General features: G+C 54.2%; 1 protein-coding gene across 1 annotated transcript; it reads right to left on the bottom strand.

Annotated features, from left to right (window-relative positions):
* Nucleotides 1–6,100: 6,100 nt before the first annotated feature.
* LOC138394522 (pancreatic adenocarcinoma up-regulated factor-like) lies at nucleotides 6,101–7,623 on the bottom strand. Its single transcript, XM_069486556.1, has 3 exons — nucleotides 7,530–7,623; nucleotides 7,213–7,318; nucleotides 6,101–6,538 (listed from the first exon to the last, which is right to left on the bottom strand). The coding sequence occupies exons 1-3, from the start codon at nucleotides 7,582–7,584 to the stop codon at nucleotides 6,217–6,219; spliced, it is 483 nt and encodes a 160-aa protein (XP_069342657.1). The 5' UTR covers nucleotides 7,585–7,623; the 3' UTR covers nucleotides 6,101–6,216.
* Between the last annotated feature and the right edge of the window lie 10,084 nt (nucleotides 7,624–17,707).

Here is a 17,707-nt window from a genome sequence, read left to right as displayed (position 1 = left end):
ACCCATCCATCCATCCACTTACCTACCCACCCATCCATCTATCCACTTACCTATCCACCCATCCATGTACCTGCCTACCACCTACCTAGGCATCCGCCCACGCATCCATCCACCCACACATCCATCCGTCCATCCCCCCACCCACCATCCATCCATCCACTTGCCTATCCATTCATCCACCCATCCCCTCACCAGGAAAATGAGCCCTATCACAGCGGACTTACCAGCACACTAGTAGACTAGCACACATGCTCAAAGCACCTCAGCAGAAACCAATTTCCACAAGCAGTTCTTGGGACCCAGTCCCTTTTAATAATTTTTCATTATCGTCCAAACCGCCCTCCCTTCCACCCCTCCACCAGCCCTCTCAACCCTCATTTTCAAACGTGGTCCCGTGGAAGTGTGGAGGGCTGGCTTCTCTGGACTCTTCTTGTGTCTTGTAAGTCGCCCTGGACAGCTTTTCTTCCTGGATGCCTCCTCCTGTCCTCAGAGAGACTCTTTCTCCCCTAAAGCCACCTTCAGTGGCTAGATGTCCTCTTTATTAACATTTAACCCTTGTATATGTCTAAAATGCATTCTAAAATACTGGAAGCAGATATGTCAAAATGTCAATAATGAGTATCTCTGGGTAGTGGGAATTCTTTTTAAATTTAGCCATCTTTCCTAAAATTTCTGCAGTATACATGCATGACTTTTGTCATAGGAAACATAAAACTTAAAAATATTTCTATTTCAATTTCTATTACCTCTCCTCTCCTCTGTCAAAGCTCTTTTCCTATTTTACGAACTTTTGGAATGTTTTTAGCCCATTCGTTGAATGAGTTTATGCCCTGAAGATCAAGGTGGTAGGGACATTTCTAGCTTCAAGTCAGAAAACAAAGGCCTTCAGAGCAAGTCCAGTCTGTGTGCTGCAGAATGAGAGGCAGCCGTGACTGTCACTGCACCAGTTTGCGAGTCTCTGCTGTCTGGCCGTGAGGCTGACGGGAGAGCCCGGGCAGGGGCCTGACGGTGAGAAGAACCCTCTTGTGTTGCAAGGTGTGTGGCCTTTAGACCTTCCTCTTTCTAATTTTTTTTTTTTTTTTCTTTTTTGAGACAGAGTCTCACTCTGTTGCCCAGGCTAGAGTGCCGTGGTGTCAGCCTAGCTCACAGCAACCTCAAACTCCTGGGCTCAAACGATCCTCCTGCCTCAGCCTCCCGAGTAGCTGGGACTACAGGCATGCGCCACTATGCCCGGGTAATTTTTTCTATATATATTTTTAGCTGTCCATATAATGTCTTTCTATTTTTAGTAGAGAGGGTGTCTCACTCTTGCTCAGGCTGGTCTCGAACTCCTGAGCTCAAGCGATCCACCCGCCTCGGCCTCCCAGAGTGCTAGGATTACAGGCGTGAGCCACCGCGCCCGGCCTAGACCTTTCTTTACCCAATGTGCCAAGATAACAGCCAGAAGGAAAAAGGAGTTTAATATTAAAAAAGTCATACGGCTGGGCAAAAGATTTGGGGAGAGGCGCACAAGGAAGATACACGAGTGAACAAGGTGCACACAAAGAACGTCTCGTCAGTTACCAGAATGTCCGGCTTAGAAAGATGATCTGTGCTGCCGCTGGCAGGGACGTGGGCGGCGAGGGGGATGCTCATGCGCTGATGGTGGGAATGCGAAGGGTACAGCCACCTTGGGAGGCTGCTTGGCAGTTCCTTACAGACTTACACATACACTCACCCACATGAGTCATCAATTCCACGTCTCAATGTTTACCCAGGAGGGATGAAAACTCTCTGTGTCTATGCAGAGACTCACGTACAAATGTTCGCGGGAGCCCTATTCATCATAGTCCCAAACAAACAGCCGAAGTGTTCATCCTCAGGTAAGAAAAGTGAGGTCTAGATAAAACGAGCTGCTACTCAGGCATAGAAAGGAATAAACGACTGAACTGCAAATAATGTAGATGAATCTCGAAACAGCATCCTGAACCAAAGCGGACACGGAAAGGAGTGTGCCGCGTGATTTCGTTTATGTGACGCTTAAGAAAAGGCAACGCTAGGCCAGGCGCGGTGGCTCACGCCTGTAATCCTAGCACTCTGGGAGGCCGAGGCAGGTGGATCATTTGAACTGAGGAGCAAGACCCTGTCTCTACTAAAAAAATAGAAAGAAAGTAGCTGGACATCTAAAAAATATATATATAAAAAATGAGCCGGGCATGGTGGCGCATGCCTGTAGTCCCAGCTACTCGGGAGGCTGAGACAGGAGGATCGCTTGAGCCCAGGAGTTTGAGGTTGCTGTGAGCTAGGCTGACGCCACGGCACTCTAGCCTGGGCAACAGAATGAGACTCTGTCTCAAAAAAAAAGAAAAAAGAAAAAGAAGAAAAGGCAACGCTAGTTGACACTGACAGAAAGCAGATCGGTCGTTGCCTGGAACTGAGTGTGGGGAGATTTAAAGTCAAGGGGGCAATTTTCGGGGTGATGGAAACTTTCTATATTTTGCTGCTGGTGGTTATGACCTAGCATGTACATTTTTCAAAAGTCATCAAAGTACAGACAAAACATAGGTGCGTTTTATTATATGCAAGTTGACCTCAATGAAGTCAATTAAAACTCACAACAAGAAAACTAGGACAGAATGCAGTTGAATATCAAAACTCTGTAGAAGGTAGGGTGACCTAACAAACTAGACAACTAGACAAAACCGTAAAGAAAAATGTGAACAGATCTGATACATAAAATTGAAAACTTCTGTGTGCAGAAATATTTTAAGATCAAATAAAATGCGAGATAAAATGTTTGGCGTGGTTGCTTACCGGCCCAGGGCTTCCGACTGGAGCAGTGACGAAGTTTGGGAAACGGTGCTGGCGCCCGCACAGCACTGCCTGTGTGCCTAATGTCGCTGAATTGTACACTTTAAAATGTTTTAAATGCTAAATTTTATGTTATGTGTATTCTACCATAATAGAAAATATTTGCTAACCTCTCATGACATATAAATTGATATAGAAAATACCATAGCGCCCCCTCTGTTGCTGGATAACCCCAGACAGAGTGGGGACCAGGGTTAGCGGGGGTGGAGGGGCAGGGGGTGGTGGGGAGGCTCAGATGACATAAGCCAGGCCCCGAGTGCTGCCTACTGAAGTCTGGGGCCAGGTAATTCTTCACTGGAGGGGAGGGTGGGGGGCTGTCCTGTGAAAGACCCTTAGCAGCCTCCCTGGCCCCCACCCACAAGAGTCCAGTTATACCCATCCCCCAAGCATGACAACCAAACATAGCTCCAGACATGGCCCAGTGTTCCCTGGGAAGCCTGATCAACCCCAGGTGAGGACTGATATCCTAAGCCAAGGGAGTTGGTCCCCACCTTGGGAAAATTTGTGGCTCCCCAAATAAAACAACGTTCAGATCCCTTTGGCCCAACAGAGAGTCTCCTGGGGCTGTGGTCTTGACTACCACCTACCTACCCACCCACCCGTCCATCCCTCCACCCACCAGAGCAGCTGGCCCTGCTGTGAGGGGCAGCAGCAGGTTTCTGCTCCTCCGCTGCAGTCGCTGGGGAGATGCCTCCCGCGAACGCAGTCCCCGGGCAGGTTTCTCCAGCCCCTGATGGAGACCCGGCCCTGGACGTGCCGGGCAGAGGCCCCTTGCAGAGGACACCGACCCCTTTGGCCAGTGGAGACCAGGCAGCTCTGGGTTCTGGCACCTTCCTCTGTGACTGCAGGTGCCAGGCTGCCCCATCACGTGTCTGTGGCCGCACCCTGCTCCCCTCCGCTGCCGCCTCTTAGTCTGCGGTAGGATCAAACGGGGTGACTGTACCGTTCCTGGTCTTGGGATTGACACGCGCCCGCCCCGACAGCGGCCTCTCTGCATCGGCTTCAAGTGGGCATCTGCCCCAGAGAAGCCGTCACCCTAGGGCCAGAGAGGCTCGAGGGAGGGGTCCTAAAGTCAGCCTGGGCCCTCCACCCCTGTCCTTTTCCCCTCAGGCAGGCGGGATCCGGTGTGGTCCCCTGGGGGGCAGGGAGACCAGGTGACCCCGGGCTGCAGGCGGCAAGTCCCCGTGTTGAATAAAGCTCCTGCCAACATGTGAGCCGTCGTGGTCCCGTCGCCCAGGCAGTGGTCTCCAGGCCCCCTGAGCTCCCACACCCCCGTTTTGGCCCTTTGTAGGTGCGCTGAGCCTCTCCCTGCCCCTCACAAGGCGGTGGCTGCTGTGGGAGGGGGAGCGTCACTGCTGTCACTTTTCAAGTCAACACTGTCCCCTCCCTGACCGTCCTTGCTGCACCAGGAGGCATCAAGCGCAGGGTCCCCCTCCCCAGACAGCTGCCCGCCCCGCCCCACGAGAGGGTCAGGCTTCTCTTTGGTACTGAAAACAGAGTTCCCTTTCAGCAGGCCAGGGCCAGGAAACTAATTAGGCCCCAGAACGGTCCTCTGGCCCCAAAGAGCAGCTGGAAGGTCAGACGGGAGGTCCCCAGTGCACCCCAGCGACTTGTCATCTCTCATGCAGGACGGAAAGGGGTTTCTCCTCCTGCCGGCCACCTGCAGACGCACTTACCAAAGTGTCCTCCTAAGGGTGTCCTGTGCCTGTGCCACACTCAACGGCGAGTCAGAAAACAATCCGCGTTGTGGACTCGTGACGGGTGTGGGTTTCAGGATGTCTGTGACAACTGCAGCTGATACGCCGTTCACAGGTGCCGCCTGTGAGGCGTGTGAGGTCACGTTGATACCGGAGGAAACGCGACATGCCCAGCAGAGGACAATAGGAATAAAGAGGTCATTGTGTTTTTCACATCCCAGTTCGTGGAATCCCTGAGTTTGTCCACAGACCCGAGGCTAAGAAGGAACTCTCCAGCAGCCTTTAAAACTAGATAGAAACACACAGTAGAGAAGAGAAGGGAAATGTCAGTGTGAATCTCATGCAGAAAGGTGAGGGTTGGTTGGGGAATCTTTGCCCCAGCCTGGGGATCAGGGCCCAGACTTTGCAGCTGGACCCCCTCGAGTGGAACCCCTCCCTGGCCACATACCGCTGAGGGGGATAAGTCACTTTGCTCTCTGTGCCTCAGTTTCCTCATTGTGCAAATGGGGACAACGGATGTCTGACCCCTATATTATTGTGAGCAGGGACTTTAGACGCGGCCCCTAGAAGAGGGCCTGGCATGTCCCCGATCACTGAGGGTTTGGCTACGGCATTGGACAGCTGTGTTTCTGGCGTCACGAATGCAATGAATTTCTTCCTTCAACTCCTGGTCAAAATGGCTTCAAGACTTATCCCTGGAGGACGCTGGCAATGTCAGGACGTTGCCAAGTCCTGACATGCGATTCAAGGTTTGGGAACGGGGATACGAAGAGTGGGCCAGGTTTAGGGCCTTTATTAGTTTCCTGTGCTGCTGTAGGAAATGACCACGCTTTGAAGGGCACTGTCCCCAGCTGTCTCTAGCTCTGGCCTTTGCCCAGAGATCCCTCGGGCTGGAACACCCTCCTCCCCTTGTCTCCACTCAGCCAATTCTCCCTCATCCTTTAAGACTTAGCTCAGACAGCGCCTCCTCCAGGAAGACTTCCCTGAAGCACACCCTCACCACCTCACCTCTGGGCAGCTGCCTACGCACAGCCACCGCACGTGCGCCCATCAGTGCAGGTGCTGCCGTGACCTGCCACCATCTGCTTCTGCATCCGACCCCAGGGGGCAGCCAGCCCCGCAGCTGCACACCTGGCCTCTTCTGTGCACCCCCAGGGCCCGGGGAGCCCGGTGTGGACGCCCTTGGCAAATGACTGCTGCGTGAATGGGTGGACGCGGGGCTGCCCTGAGGCCCCGTGGCCACTCGGAGAAGCCTGGCACTGAGCCCGGCCCAGAGAGGCAGCGGGATGGGGCTGGGGGACGGGGCAGTGGTGGCCCTGGAGGCAGACTCCTCAACGATCGTGGGATCAGGGCGAGGTCTTTGCAGGTAGGGCTCTTGTCCTTGGTGGAGTCACCTCTGTCCCACCCTTCAGCTTGGTTCTCCGGGCTCCAGCCCCGGGAGCTTTGTGCCCCAGGAGGCGGGAAGGCTTTGGCGCTACTGGTGGCACCCAGGACCCAAGCACCACACTGGACACACTGTCCCTGCAGAAGCTTTATTTATTGGTGACGTCAGATTCAGCGTCACAACTCCGTTACCCCAGGACTGTTTGCCACCACACCCCAGCTGGCTTCAGTGTTAGTGAATTTGCACACTGCCCTGTAACTATGTGCTGACAAGTTAGGTCGTAGTTTATGTTGCAGTGGTGGCCTCCACTAGTGGAAAATCCCAAGTAAAGCCGATGCCCTTGAGGCCGAGGAGTCCATACTGGCCAAAGATGCCCGTGAGCACCTGTCCCTCTTGGCTGGGGAAGGCAAAGAACTGCTTGCCAACGCTCTTCCCAAAGGAGATGCAGTGTCCTAGGTTGGTGCACACGGCCAGGAAATGGACTAACATGTCGAATGAGCCGTGGATCTCGGTGATGTATTCGCCCGGCCACAGGAGGAGTTCCTGGCTCGTCCCACCCGAAGCGCCATGTCGATCATCCCAGCTGTCTCCAAATTTCACCTGGATACTGTGGGGGGTGATGAAGTTTGAACCCCTGCCATCTGGGGTGACCAGCCCCTCCCAGAGCCTCCATGCCCCCAACTTCCCCTTGTGACCGAGGGACAGCAGCCCTGGTAGTGTTTGGGTCCCCGAGATGGACCTGCTGGCCTCAAACCCTTGCTCTGCCACTGTCAGGCCCGTGACCTTGAGCTGGTCACCCAGGATCTCCAGGACTCAGCTCCTCATCTGCAGAGCGGGAGTGGTTGTTGGAGGCGTCACCCAGATCGAGGTAGGAGAGCCCTTGTGGGCCAGGTCATCACAGCCCTCAGGAGGGGCTGCAGCTGTCCCAGCGGCTGACAGCGGGGCTGTCCCTGGCCAAGCTGGGGCCTCCTGAGCCCGAGTGACTCCCAACGGAGCAGCTCTGGGGCTGACGAGCAGGTGACTTCCCACAGTCACCAGCCTGTCCAGCTCACCCTCCTAGAGCAGCCCAGGGAGCAGGGGCAGGACGTACCGTGCAGTAGGAGGGAGGGGGCAGGTGAGGGGAGAGGAGGTGGCTGAGTAACAGGGACACATGGAAGGGAGGTGTCCGGAGGCAATAAGGGCCCAGCTGGCCTCAGGGAGTCCCCAGGAGCCAGGCAGGACGTTCCCAGACCCTGGCTGCGCTGGGATGGGGTGTCAGGCGGTGGCCTGGAGTCCACTCACCTTTTGATGTTGTTAACAGCACCGATGAACACCCGCAGCCCCGTGATTTCACGATCGTAGTTCTCAGTGGTACTGAAATAAGTGCCTCCTCCCTGCCCGTACTGCTCTGCAGGGAGGAAAGAAACGGGAGAGAAGCCCACACGGGGATAGGCAGGCGGCCTCTGCAGCGCAGGGGACATGCCCCTACGGGCAGACAGGGTGGCCTGTGACCAGAGTCCACCTGTGACAAGGGCTGGGGTGATTCCCGGGCCCTCCTGGATGGAGAGGGGAGGTGGCTGCCTGGGGGCTGGGCCGGGCGGGGGACCAGCTGGACTTACGGGCGGCCCAGCAGGGGCGGCTCCCCAGGAGGGTGAGAGTCAGCAGCAGCAGCATGGCCTGTGGCGCGTCCAGGGCTCTGGGGAGAAGAGCAGAGGCCGCCTGACTCCCAGCGGGACAGTCTGCGCCAGGGAGTCTTGCTGTGCCTGGGCGCCCTCCACCTGGCCTTTATACCCTCTGAGCCCCGTGGGCCCCCGTCCAGAAGGAAGGAGCGAGGGGCCACCAGGGCCAGGAAGGGGCTGGGCGGCGGGACTCTTCCTGGGGGAGGCTCCCGGTCGGGTCGCGCAGTGTTTGCTGTCCTGGCCCCGCAGCCTACACAAACAGCACCGGGGACAGTAACAGGCATTTCACGTTCACCTCTGTGTTCTCTCTCCTCAGCACCTGCACAGACCTTAACGGCAAAGGTGGGGGAGGTTTGCTCAGGGCCTTCTCCAGCCCGGCCAGACAGGATTCAACCCGGGCAGTGGCAGGTCAGGTGCCCACAGACGCTCTGCCACGGGCACACTGGACTCAGGGCCCCTCCGGGCCAGGCAGCTCCTGGTGTCTGCCAGGCTTTCTGGAGCCCAGCCGAGCTCCCCGCTGACCCTGAGAGCCAGGGTGGACAGTCCAGTTCTTTGTGCCCTAAGCAGGGGTCAGGGGCACTGCAGACCCTGGCCCTCCATGTCCTGTCCTCGGAAGGTGGCCGTGGTCTCTCCTGTGTGCCGGGTCTAGGCACAGGGGGAGGAACCCGGCTTGATGGGTTTACGGGCCACGGGAGGGAAGGACACCAAAGGTGCGGTCGGTGCCCTGACAGGGGATGGAGGGTCGGGGGCGGGCCATTGTCCCGGCCAGGCCTTCTGAGGGCGCCTACGGCCGGGCCGAGGGTCCGCGTTACCCGGGCGACAACAGGGCACTCTGGGAGGGATCCTGTGAAGGTGGGCAGGGACCCCTGTTTGCATAAAACCCTTGTCTGGAGATGTTTCATCCCAAGGATTTTGAAGGAACCAAAGGCACCGGTTTGGGAAGGAACTGGGGTCTGGGGAAGTGGTCGGGTCGTAGGCTAAGGATGGGGGACAAGGGACAAAGGTCCTCAGACACCCACCCGAGAGCAGGTCGAGGGGACCGAGAGCTCAGTGGAGGTTCCATGCGTGTCCTGTGCACAGCTGGTGCGACCTGGCGGCTGAAGCCCAGGCTGTGCCCGGGGCCTCCGACCATGGTGGGGGTCGGCCTTGGGGTGGGGGGTTATCAGCGCAGCACTGGAGCCGGACGCCGCCCAGGCCCGGCCTCGCTGCTGCGCACTGGAGTGGGACTCGGGGCGCTTGCGTCACCGCTCTGTGCTGTGATGGCCTCACCTGCTCTGCCTGGACAACGACAGAACCTACTCAGAGGGCGGCCCTGAGCACCCCGCCGCACTCTCCACGGAAGGGCCGGTCACCCGCAGTTTGCCTTCGCGCTGTGCGGGCAGGTGTGCTAAGTCCTTCTCTGCAAAGAGCAAAATTAGAAACACCGGACGTGTCCACGGAGGGAGGGCTGAGTGCACCCTGGGCGGCGGCATCACTGGGGGGCTCTGCGGGGGTGGGGAGGGCAGCAGGCCCGGTGTCCCCGCGTGTCCAGGTGCCCCACGTGCGTCCAAGGAAAGGGGGTGCAGAGAACGGCTCTGTCTGCGCACAGCCTGACTCTGCCAGTGCTGGCTCAGCAGGACCAGGGGACGCCAGTCTCATGGGTCTCATGGGGACGACAGTGGAGGAGGGACCGCAGGCGGGGCACTTCCATCACCTGCGCCAGGGGCCTGCGCCAGGGTGGGCAAACGGTGGCTCAGGCCAGACCGGCCTCCGCCCGCATCTGCACAGCGCAGGAGCCACAAGGGCGTTTTACATGTTAAAACTGTTAGGAACAATGAAGAAAATGATATTTTATGAAAGATGACAATTCTTTGAGATTCCGATGCGGATGTTCACAAGCGCTAGCAGCCCACGGCCACGTGTTTTCAGACCCCTGTCGAGGCCTCGGGAGGAGCCTCCTTCACGGCGGCGGAGGCCGAAGAGGCCGAAGCCCTTGGCAAGGGCAGCTCTGGCGCCGGAGCGGGAGCCGGGGGCTGCTCAGAGGGGCTGGTGTCCCCGCCCAGCCCAGCCCGAGGGCACTTTTCCTGGTGTGGCTGCCAGCTCCGTCGCCTTCCTTCTCACTGCAGGCTGGCAGGGTCGGCGCCCAGAAGGAGGGTCCGTCTGGCCGGGACTCCAGGAAGCGGCGGCTGGGGCGGCCGGGGCGGCCGGGGCGGCCGGGGGGCGAAGGAGCAGACAGTGACCAGCCTGGCCAGTGGAATCCGGGACTTGCCCAAGTGCACACTGGGGCGCATTTCCAGAGTGCACCAGGCGGTGAGCACAGATACACCTCCACACGTGCACTTGAACATGCAGGAAGCACACGCGAGGGCGCCCCAAGCACACCCGGGAGCCCGCAGGCACCATACGCTCCTGCACCCCTGCGTGTGCAGGCTTGCGGGGTAGCCCACTTGGTGGGAGGTCCCGGCCCCACAGAACTCTGCCCATCCCCCCACCCCCGTCCACCCTGGCCCGGTGCTGGCCCTGAGCCACGCTTGGGGACACTCAACACAGGCCCTTTGTCCCTCGGGATCAGGGCTCTCCAAGAGGGGGATTTACTGAGCATTTATTTCCTGGCCCGGGCACGCCCAGTCCCAACTCTGCCAGGAAACGACAATGAGGCCTTCTCTTGCCAGCAGTGGTGGGCCCTGGGCTGGCTGGCCCTGGTGTCAGGGGTTGGGTTAGGGCCACTCGGCCCTGGGCCCCCTGCCCTCCACGTGTGGGGCTTGGAAGCCACCTCTGAGGCCTGGGGCTCAGCAGACAGAGTGTCTCCATCTGCAGGCCCCTCAGAGCCGCGAGGGCCTCCCGGGAAGCCCCAGCTTCAGAAGGAGGGCGGAGCCTGTGCCCCTGGCTCAGGTCTCGGGCAGGACTGGCAGATTCCTGGAGCCTTGGGGACTGGAGAGCAGAGCCTGCCTGGTGGGGGAGGGAGCAGTCAGAGCAGAGGGGCATTTCTGTCCCCTCCCAGGGAAGGCCCTCGGCTGTCAGGAAGGAGCTCCACAAAGGGAAGGCACGGGGACAATTGCGGTGTCATTCCTGAAACAGCGCCCCTGGCCCCCTCTACTACTGGGACTCTGATCGGTGCCACACTCCGTGCTAAGCGTCGCGTCTGCACATAGTTCTCCCCAGACAAACTCAACACTTGCACTGGAAAACCAGGACACCGAACCACCTACTGTCCATCTCCGTGATGATTACTCTGAGCGCCTCATATAAGTGGAATCTTACAGTCCTCGTATTCTTAGACTGGCTCATTTCACTTAGTGTTCTCAAGCTTCAGTCGTGTCATAGCATGTGCCAGAATTTCCTTCCTTTTCAAGGCTCAACAATATTCCATTGTTCGTGTATAATGCAATCCACTCATCCGTCCGTGCACACTCGGGCTGCGTCCGAGTTCCAGCTGCTGTGAGTAGCGCCACTGTGAAGATGGGATGCGATCATCCCTTCCCAACCCTGGTTTCAGCAGGGTGTGGACTCACACACGGATTGCTGCACCCTGTGGGAATTAATTCGATGTTTAATTTTTTGAGGAAGTGCCATACTGTTTTCCACAGAAACTGCACCAGTTTACATTCCCACCAACAGTGAACAAGGATTCCAATTTCTCCACATCCTACCAAGACTTGTTATATTCTGTTTACATGTTTGTAACCATCCAAGTGGGTATGAGGTGGTAGCTGATTGCAGTTTGCATTTGCATTTATTACTGACTAGTGATGCTGGGCACCTTTCCCTGTGCTTATGGGCCATTTGTGCATCTTCAGAGAAACGTCTACTCAGGTTGTTTCTCCATTTTTGAATTGAGTGTTAGGAGTTTTCTTTCTTTCTTTCTTTCTTTTGTTTTTTTTTTTTTTTTTTTTTTTTTTTTGAGACAACGTCTCACTCTGTTGCCTGGGCTAGAGTGCCATGGCATCAGCCCAGCTCACAGCAACTTCAAACTCCCGGGCTCAAGCGATCCTCCTGCCTCAGCCTCCCGAGTAGCTGGGACTAAAGGCATGCGCCACCATGCCCGGCTTATTTTTTTCTATATATATTTTTAGTTGTCCAGCTAATTTGTTTCTATTTTTTAGTAGAGGTGGGGTCCCACTCTTGCTCAGCCTGGTCTCAAACCCCTGAGCTCAAATGATCTGCCCACCTCGGCCTCCCAGAGTGGTAGGATTACAGGTGTGAGCCACCGTGCCCGGCCAGTTTTCTATATACTCTGGGTATCAATCCCTACCAGATGTTTGATTTGCAAATATCATCTCCCACTTTATGCTGTTTTGAAGCACAAAATGTTTCCATTTTCATGAAGTATAATTTGTCTATTTTTTTCTTTTGTTGCCTGTGCCTTGGCTGTCATGTCTAAGAAGTCGCTGCCAAATCCAACATCGAGAAGCTTCTGCCCTGTGGTTTCCGCTAAGACTTTTGTAGTTTCAGGTCTCACATTTAGGTCTTTGATCTGTTTTGCGTTAATGTCTGCACTTGCTGTGAGGTCAGGGTCCAGTGTCATTACTGTGCATGTGGATATTCAGCGCTCCCAGCACCATTTGTTGGAAAGCCTGTCCTTTCCCCGAGGAGTGGTCCCGTCCAATGATGTGACCGCGCGCTCGAGGGTTTATTTCCGGGCTCTCTGTTCTACTCCATTGATCTGTGCGTCTGTACCTACGCCAGGACCACCCTGTGTTGCTACTGTAGGTTTTTACCTAGTTTTGAAATGAGGAAGCGTGAGTCCTCTGGCTCTGTTCTTTTTCAAGATTGCTTTACTACTCGGGGCCCTTGAGATTCCGTGCGAATTTTAGGACGGGCTTCTGCTTTCTGCAAAATGACCCATTGGAATTTTGATGAGGATGGCGTCGAATCTGCCATCGGTTTGGGTGGCATTGACACCTCAGCAATATGAAGCCTCCCAATCCATTAGCGTGAGACGTGTGTCCTTTTATTTTTATGTTGTCCTTAATTCCCTTCAGCAACATTTTATCATTTTCATTGTACAAATTTTTCATCTTCTTGGTGAGATTCGTTCCTGAGTATATAACTCTTTTTGGTGCTATTATAAACAAAGTTGTTTGTATAATTTTCCTCTTAGTTTTCCTTGTTAGTGAATACAAATACAAGTGATTTTTGTGTGTTCACTTTGTATCTTCCTACCTTGCTGAATTCATTTATTAGTTCTAACATATTTTTCTGTGGAATCTTGAGGGTTTTCTACACACAAGATCATGTCATCTGGAAACAGGGTTAATTTTTTACTTCTTGCTTTCCAATTTGGATGCCTTTTCTTTCTTTTTCTTGCCTAATTGCTCTGTCTAGAACTTCAGTACTATGCTGAATAGAAGTGTCGAGAGCAGGCAGCCCTGGTACGCTCGGGGTTTTGACTGATGCATCTGTCTGTGTAACCCAGACTCCTTTCAAGATATAGCACTTGACTTTGACCCCAGAAAGCTTCCCCCTGCTGGGTCCCAGTTAATTCCTCCCCCTCCCACCTCCAGGCAACCACTGTTCGCCACCAAAGTTCTTAACCACGTGACAACTTAGGCAGCACAGCTGTCTTAGGAATACATGGAAAATGAAACTGATCCAACCAAGAGAGGAGCCAAAATAAAGATCTTACATGGTAAACTGAGTTTATTTACATACAGAACAAATATGAAGTATCTGTTACAGAGCAGACTAGGAAAGTTATAAACGTTAACAACCTACAAACAATACGGAACTACCCAGAATTTCTGCGGCTGCCAGAATAAATCACCACAAACTTGGTGGCTTCCAACAACAGGAATTTATTCTCTCACATTTCTGGAGGCCAGAGGTCTGAAGTGAAGTTGGGACACGGGGCTGCGTCCCCGCAAAGGCTCCAGGGGAAGGCCCGTCCCTCCCTCTCCCAGGTTCTGGGTCTGCGGGTGCCCTGGGCTTGGAGACACTTCACTCTCCTCTCTGCCTCCATCTTCAGGTGGCCTTCTCCTCGTCCCCGTGTCTCCTTCTCTGTCATTCATAAGGACACCTCCCCTTGGATTTAGGCCTGTTCTCTCCTGGATGATCTCCTCTCCAGATCCCTGCCTTAATGACTTCTGCTACGACCCTTAGGCCAAATAAGGTCTCCTTCTGAGTTCCGGGGTAGACACAGCCCTTCTGAGGAAGCCACAATTCAACCCACTCTAGGGAGTTCCCCAAACAATGAGCTTGAGGTTTGCCTGGGCTCACTGTGTCCCAGCTGGAAGCCCCCAAGTCCCACCCCCGGCCGCACTGAGGCCCCTGCTCCCATCAACGCAGCCCCATCGGCCCCTTCCTCCGAGGGGCCCCTCACGCTGGGGTCCAGCCTCTGGGAGAATTACTCCCTCGTCAACATCTGCTTGTTGCTCTCCAGAGTTTGCGGGAGTCTGGGAGAGGCAGGCACCTGTGTCTAGTCCTCAGTCCCGACCTCACCCATGCCCTGTCCGCCCTTCCTCTGCCGGTCTTGCAGCCTGCCTTTGCCAACAAAGAGATTTCTGGAATGGTGTTCAAATGACATGGTTATTTTCAGATGGTGGGAATTAGGACACTGTTCTTTCTTTTCTTTTCTCTTTCTTTCTTGTTTGAGACAGGGTCTCGCTCCGTTGCCCGGGCTGGAGTGCAGTGGGGTCACCACAGCTCACTGCAGCCTCACACTGCCCGGCTCGGCCTCCCCAGTAGCTGGGAACACGCTGAGCACCCTGGCTAATTGTTCCCTCCCCTCCTTCCTTCCTTCTCTGTCTTTTCTGTTTCCCTCCCCTCCCCTCTCTGCCTTCCTCCCTTCTCCTCCCATCTCCTTCCCTTTCTCAAGATGGGGTCTGGCCAAGTTGCACAGGCTGGTCTCCACCTCCTGGCCTCAGGCCATCCTCCTGCCTGGGCCTCCCACAGTGCTGGGATTACACCGAGCCACCCGCCTGGCCCCATTATATTCTTTGTGTTACTTTAACTGAAAGAAAATTGTACCAGTTTTACAAAAACTAAGTGATTACTCTTTTCACAACGGAGGTGCGATTTCCTAGGTGTGGGCTCAGAGGGACCAGCAAGCGGGAGGCGTCAGTGCTGGGGGCAGAGTGGGCCGCGGGTCCCCTGCGCGGCCGGGGCGTGTGCGGGGCCTTCCGCCTTGAAACCCTGAAAAGTGTGACGCCCCTTTGACTGCGACATCGCACACGTAGGCCATCGATCCCGGGGACCGAGGACGAAGGGCTGCCAGGCTCTGTAAAGGGAGGGCACGGGGCAATGGCCGCAGCGACACTCGTCGCCAGCCCAGCGGCCAACACCGGCGTCGGTTGGCACTTTGGTTCCGGGGATTTTCCAACCTTTCCTCTTCATGCTCCTTCTGCCGACCGTGTTTTCTTAGGAGCGCGCGTGGTGTCCCGCCGTGGGAAGCGAGTCCTGCTCCGCGGGGACGTGCGCGGGTCCCGCCGTCCCGCACCGCGAGGCGCCTCCGCGGCGGCCTCGGCTCAGCGCGCCCCCTGGCGTCCCGCGGGCGCACTGCAAGGGCCTGAGTCCTGGAAGGCGCAGGATGGGCGACTCAGGGGTCCTAGGGCAGGGCGGGGCCCCGGGAATGGGAGGCTCTCTTCCTCTCAAAGTCCCGCCCACTGGGCATATGCATTGATGCTGGTGATGACGATGACGTCAAATTACTGTAAGTGGTCTTGCAAAATGACCCCCTCCCTGGGTCATTTTTTTTGACCTAGGAGCATAGATTCAAGGTGTCCTGAATGTACCCGCCCATGGGTTTTTGTGTTTTTTTTTTTTTCTGTTGTTGTTCTCTCCCTGGTGCCTCAGACTTCACCAGTGAAAGCTGATGAGCAGACTTAATGATCTTTCCCCGGGACTTCCTGACCACTGGCCATGCACCACCCACAGCCGAGCATTGGATCGGACGCCCTGCAGCCCCCCTGACTTCAGGCCTCACAGCACCTGACCTGCGGTGCACAACCCGCTATAGAAGCCCTCGCCCTGGGTTGGTCCGGGAAAGGGATTTGAGGCTGCCCCTCTGGTTCTCCTGGCTGAGTCATCCATGGTAAAATTCCTTTCTCCTTGGTGATTCTTGTGGTCTCAGTAATTGGCTCTCTGTACAGCAAGGAATCTGACCTGGGTCAGACCCCTTTTGGGTTTGGTAACAGTGAATTTAAGCTACTGAAATTTGGGATGGTTTGTTATGCAGCAAGAGCTAACTGACACAGGCTCCAAAGTCTAGGTTCTTCTATATATTAGTGCCTTATATGGTGGGGAGTCAATAAGTATTGCACCATTTTGCATTCCCATGAGCAGTGTTTGAGTTCCGATTTCTTCACATTCTCACCCACACTTGTTTTCTATTTTGTTTTTTTTTTTTTTTTTTTGAGACAGAGTCTCACTCTGTTGCCCGGGCTAGAGTGAGTGCCGTGGCGTCAGTCTACCACACAGCAACCTCAAACTCCTGGGCTTAAGCGATCCTACTGCCTCAGCCTCCCGAGTAGCTGGGACTACAGGCATGCGCCACCATGCCCGGCTAATTTTTTGTATATATATATTTTAGTTGTCCATATAATTTCTTTCTATTTTTAGTAGAGACGGGGTCTCACTCTTGTTCAGGCTGGTCTTGAACTCCTGACCTCGAGCGATCCACCCGCCTCGGCCTCCCAGAGTGCTAGGATTACAGGCATGAGCCACCGCGCCCGGCCTCTATTTTGTTTTGTTGTTGTTTTAAAGTTGAAGCTTTCCTCGTGGGTGTGAAGTGGTATTTCATTGTGGTTTTTATTGGACTTTCCTTAAACACGAATGATGTTAAACATTTTCATTTGCTTCTTGGCCATTTGTATGTCTTCTCTGGGGAAATGTGTGTCCAAGTCCTTTGCCTGTGTTCTAACTGGACCATCGGCTGTTGTGTTGTTGTGGAGTTGTAAGAGTTCTTCAGACATTCTAGATATTAAACCTTTAATACATGATTTTGAAATATTTTCTCCATCCTCTAGGTTTTCTTGATAATGTCCATTGATTCCAACAATTTACATGTTTATGCAGTCTAAGTTATTTTTGTTTTCTTTTGTTTCTTGTGCTTTTGGTGTCAAATCGGAGAATCCATTGCCAAATCCTAGATCATGAAGATTTACCCCTTGTTTTCTTCTTCTAGTTTTATAGCTTTAGCTCTTATATTTGGATTATTGATCCATTTTGACTGAATTTTTATATATGCAATGAGCTATATGGAGTGAAGTAGGGATCCAAGGTTATTATTTGGCATGTGGTTATCCAATTGTCTCATCACCATTTTTTCGAACTCCTGACCTCGAGCGATCCTCCCGCCTCGGCCTCCCAGAGTGCTAGGATTACAGGCATGAGCCACCACTCCTGGCCTCCATCATCATTTTTTAAAGAATCAATTCTTTCCTCATTGGACAGTCTTGGTACACTTGTCATAAATCAATTGACCATAGATATTTGGGTTCATTTAGGGACCATATTATATTCCATTGGTAAATATGTGTTTATAATGTGGCCACTTCCACACTGTTTTAATTACTGTAGCTTTGTCTACATTTTGAAATTGGCTGGGAGCACTGGCTCATACCTGTAATCCCAACACTTTGGGAAGCTGAGACAAGAGAATTGCTTGAGGCTAGGAATTTGAGACCAGCGTGGGCAACATAGCAAGACTTTGTCTCTATGAAAAAAAAAAAAAATTAACTGGATGTGGTGGCCCACTTGGGAGGCTGAGGAAGGAGAATTGCTTGAGCCCAGGAGTTTGAGGTTGCAGTGAGCTATGATCATGCCATTGTACTTCAGCCTGGGTGACAGAGCAAGACCCCATCTCAAAAAAAAAAGGGGGGGGAGGGGGAGTCCTCTAACTTTATTTTAATCTGTTTCCTACTGCTCTAAAAGACTACCACAGTCAGGATAACTTAAAAAGAAAAGACGTTTATTTGCCTTGCGGTTTTGAAGACAAGGAAGTGCGAGAACACGACACTGGCATCAGGTGAGTCTTCCATGAAGAAAGGCAAGGAAGTGGACAAAGCCAAGAAAGGATGGAGGCCAAACTTCATCCTTTTACTAGGAACCCACTCCCACGATGACAGCATTAATCCACTCATGCAGGCAGAGCTCTCATGACCTTATCACCTCTTAAAGGTCCTACGTTTTAATGCCATTAC

The sequence above is a fragment of the Eulemur rufifrons genome, chromosome 14, assembly GCF_041146395.1.
Source record: "Eulemur rufifrons isolate Redbay chromosome 14, OSU_ERuf_1, whole genome shotgun sequence".
Classification (NCBI taxonomy): Eukaryota; Metazoa; Chordata; class Mammalia; order Primates; family Lemuridae; genus Eulemur; species Eulemur rufifrons.
Note: the sequence above shows the minus strand (reverse complement) of the source record. Positions and strands in the feature narration are given on the sequence as shown.

Bases quoted from the DNA above. Each gene is read 5' to 3' on its own strand.
- LOC138394522 (XM_069486556.1), bottom strand. From the start codon at position 7,584: ATGCTGCTGCTGCTGACTCTCACCCTCCTGGGGAGCCGCCCCTGCTGG. The intron at 7,319-7,529 runs GTAAGTCCAGCT...TCCTCCCTGCAG, and splicing joins CCGCCCCTGCTGGGCCGCCC to AGCAGTACGGGCAGGGAGGA. The intron at 6,539-7,212 runs GTGAGTGGACTC...CACCCCCCACAG, and splicing joins GCTGTTAACAACATCAAAAG to TATCCAGGTGAAATTTGGAG.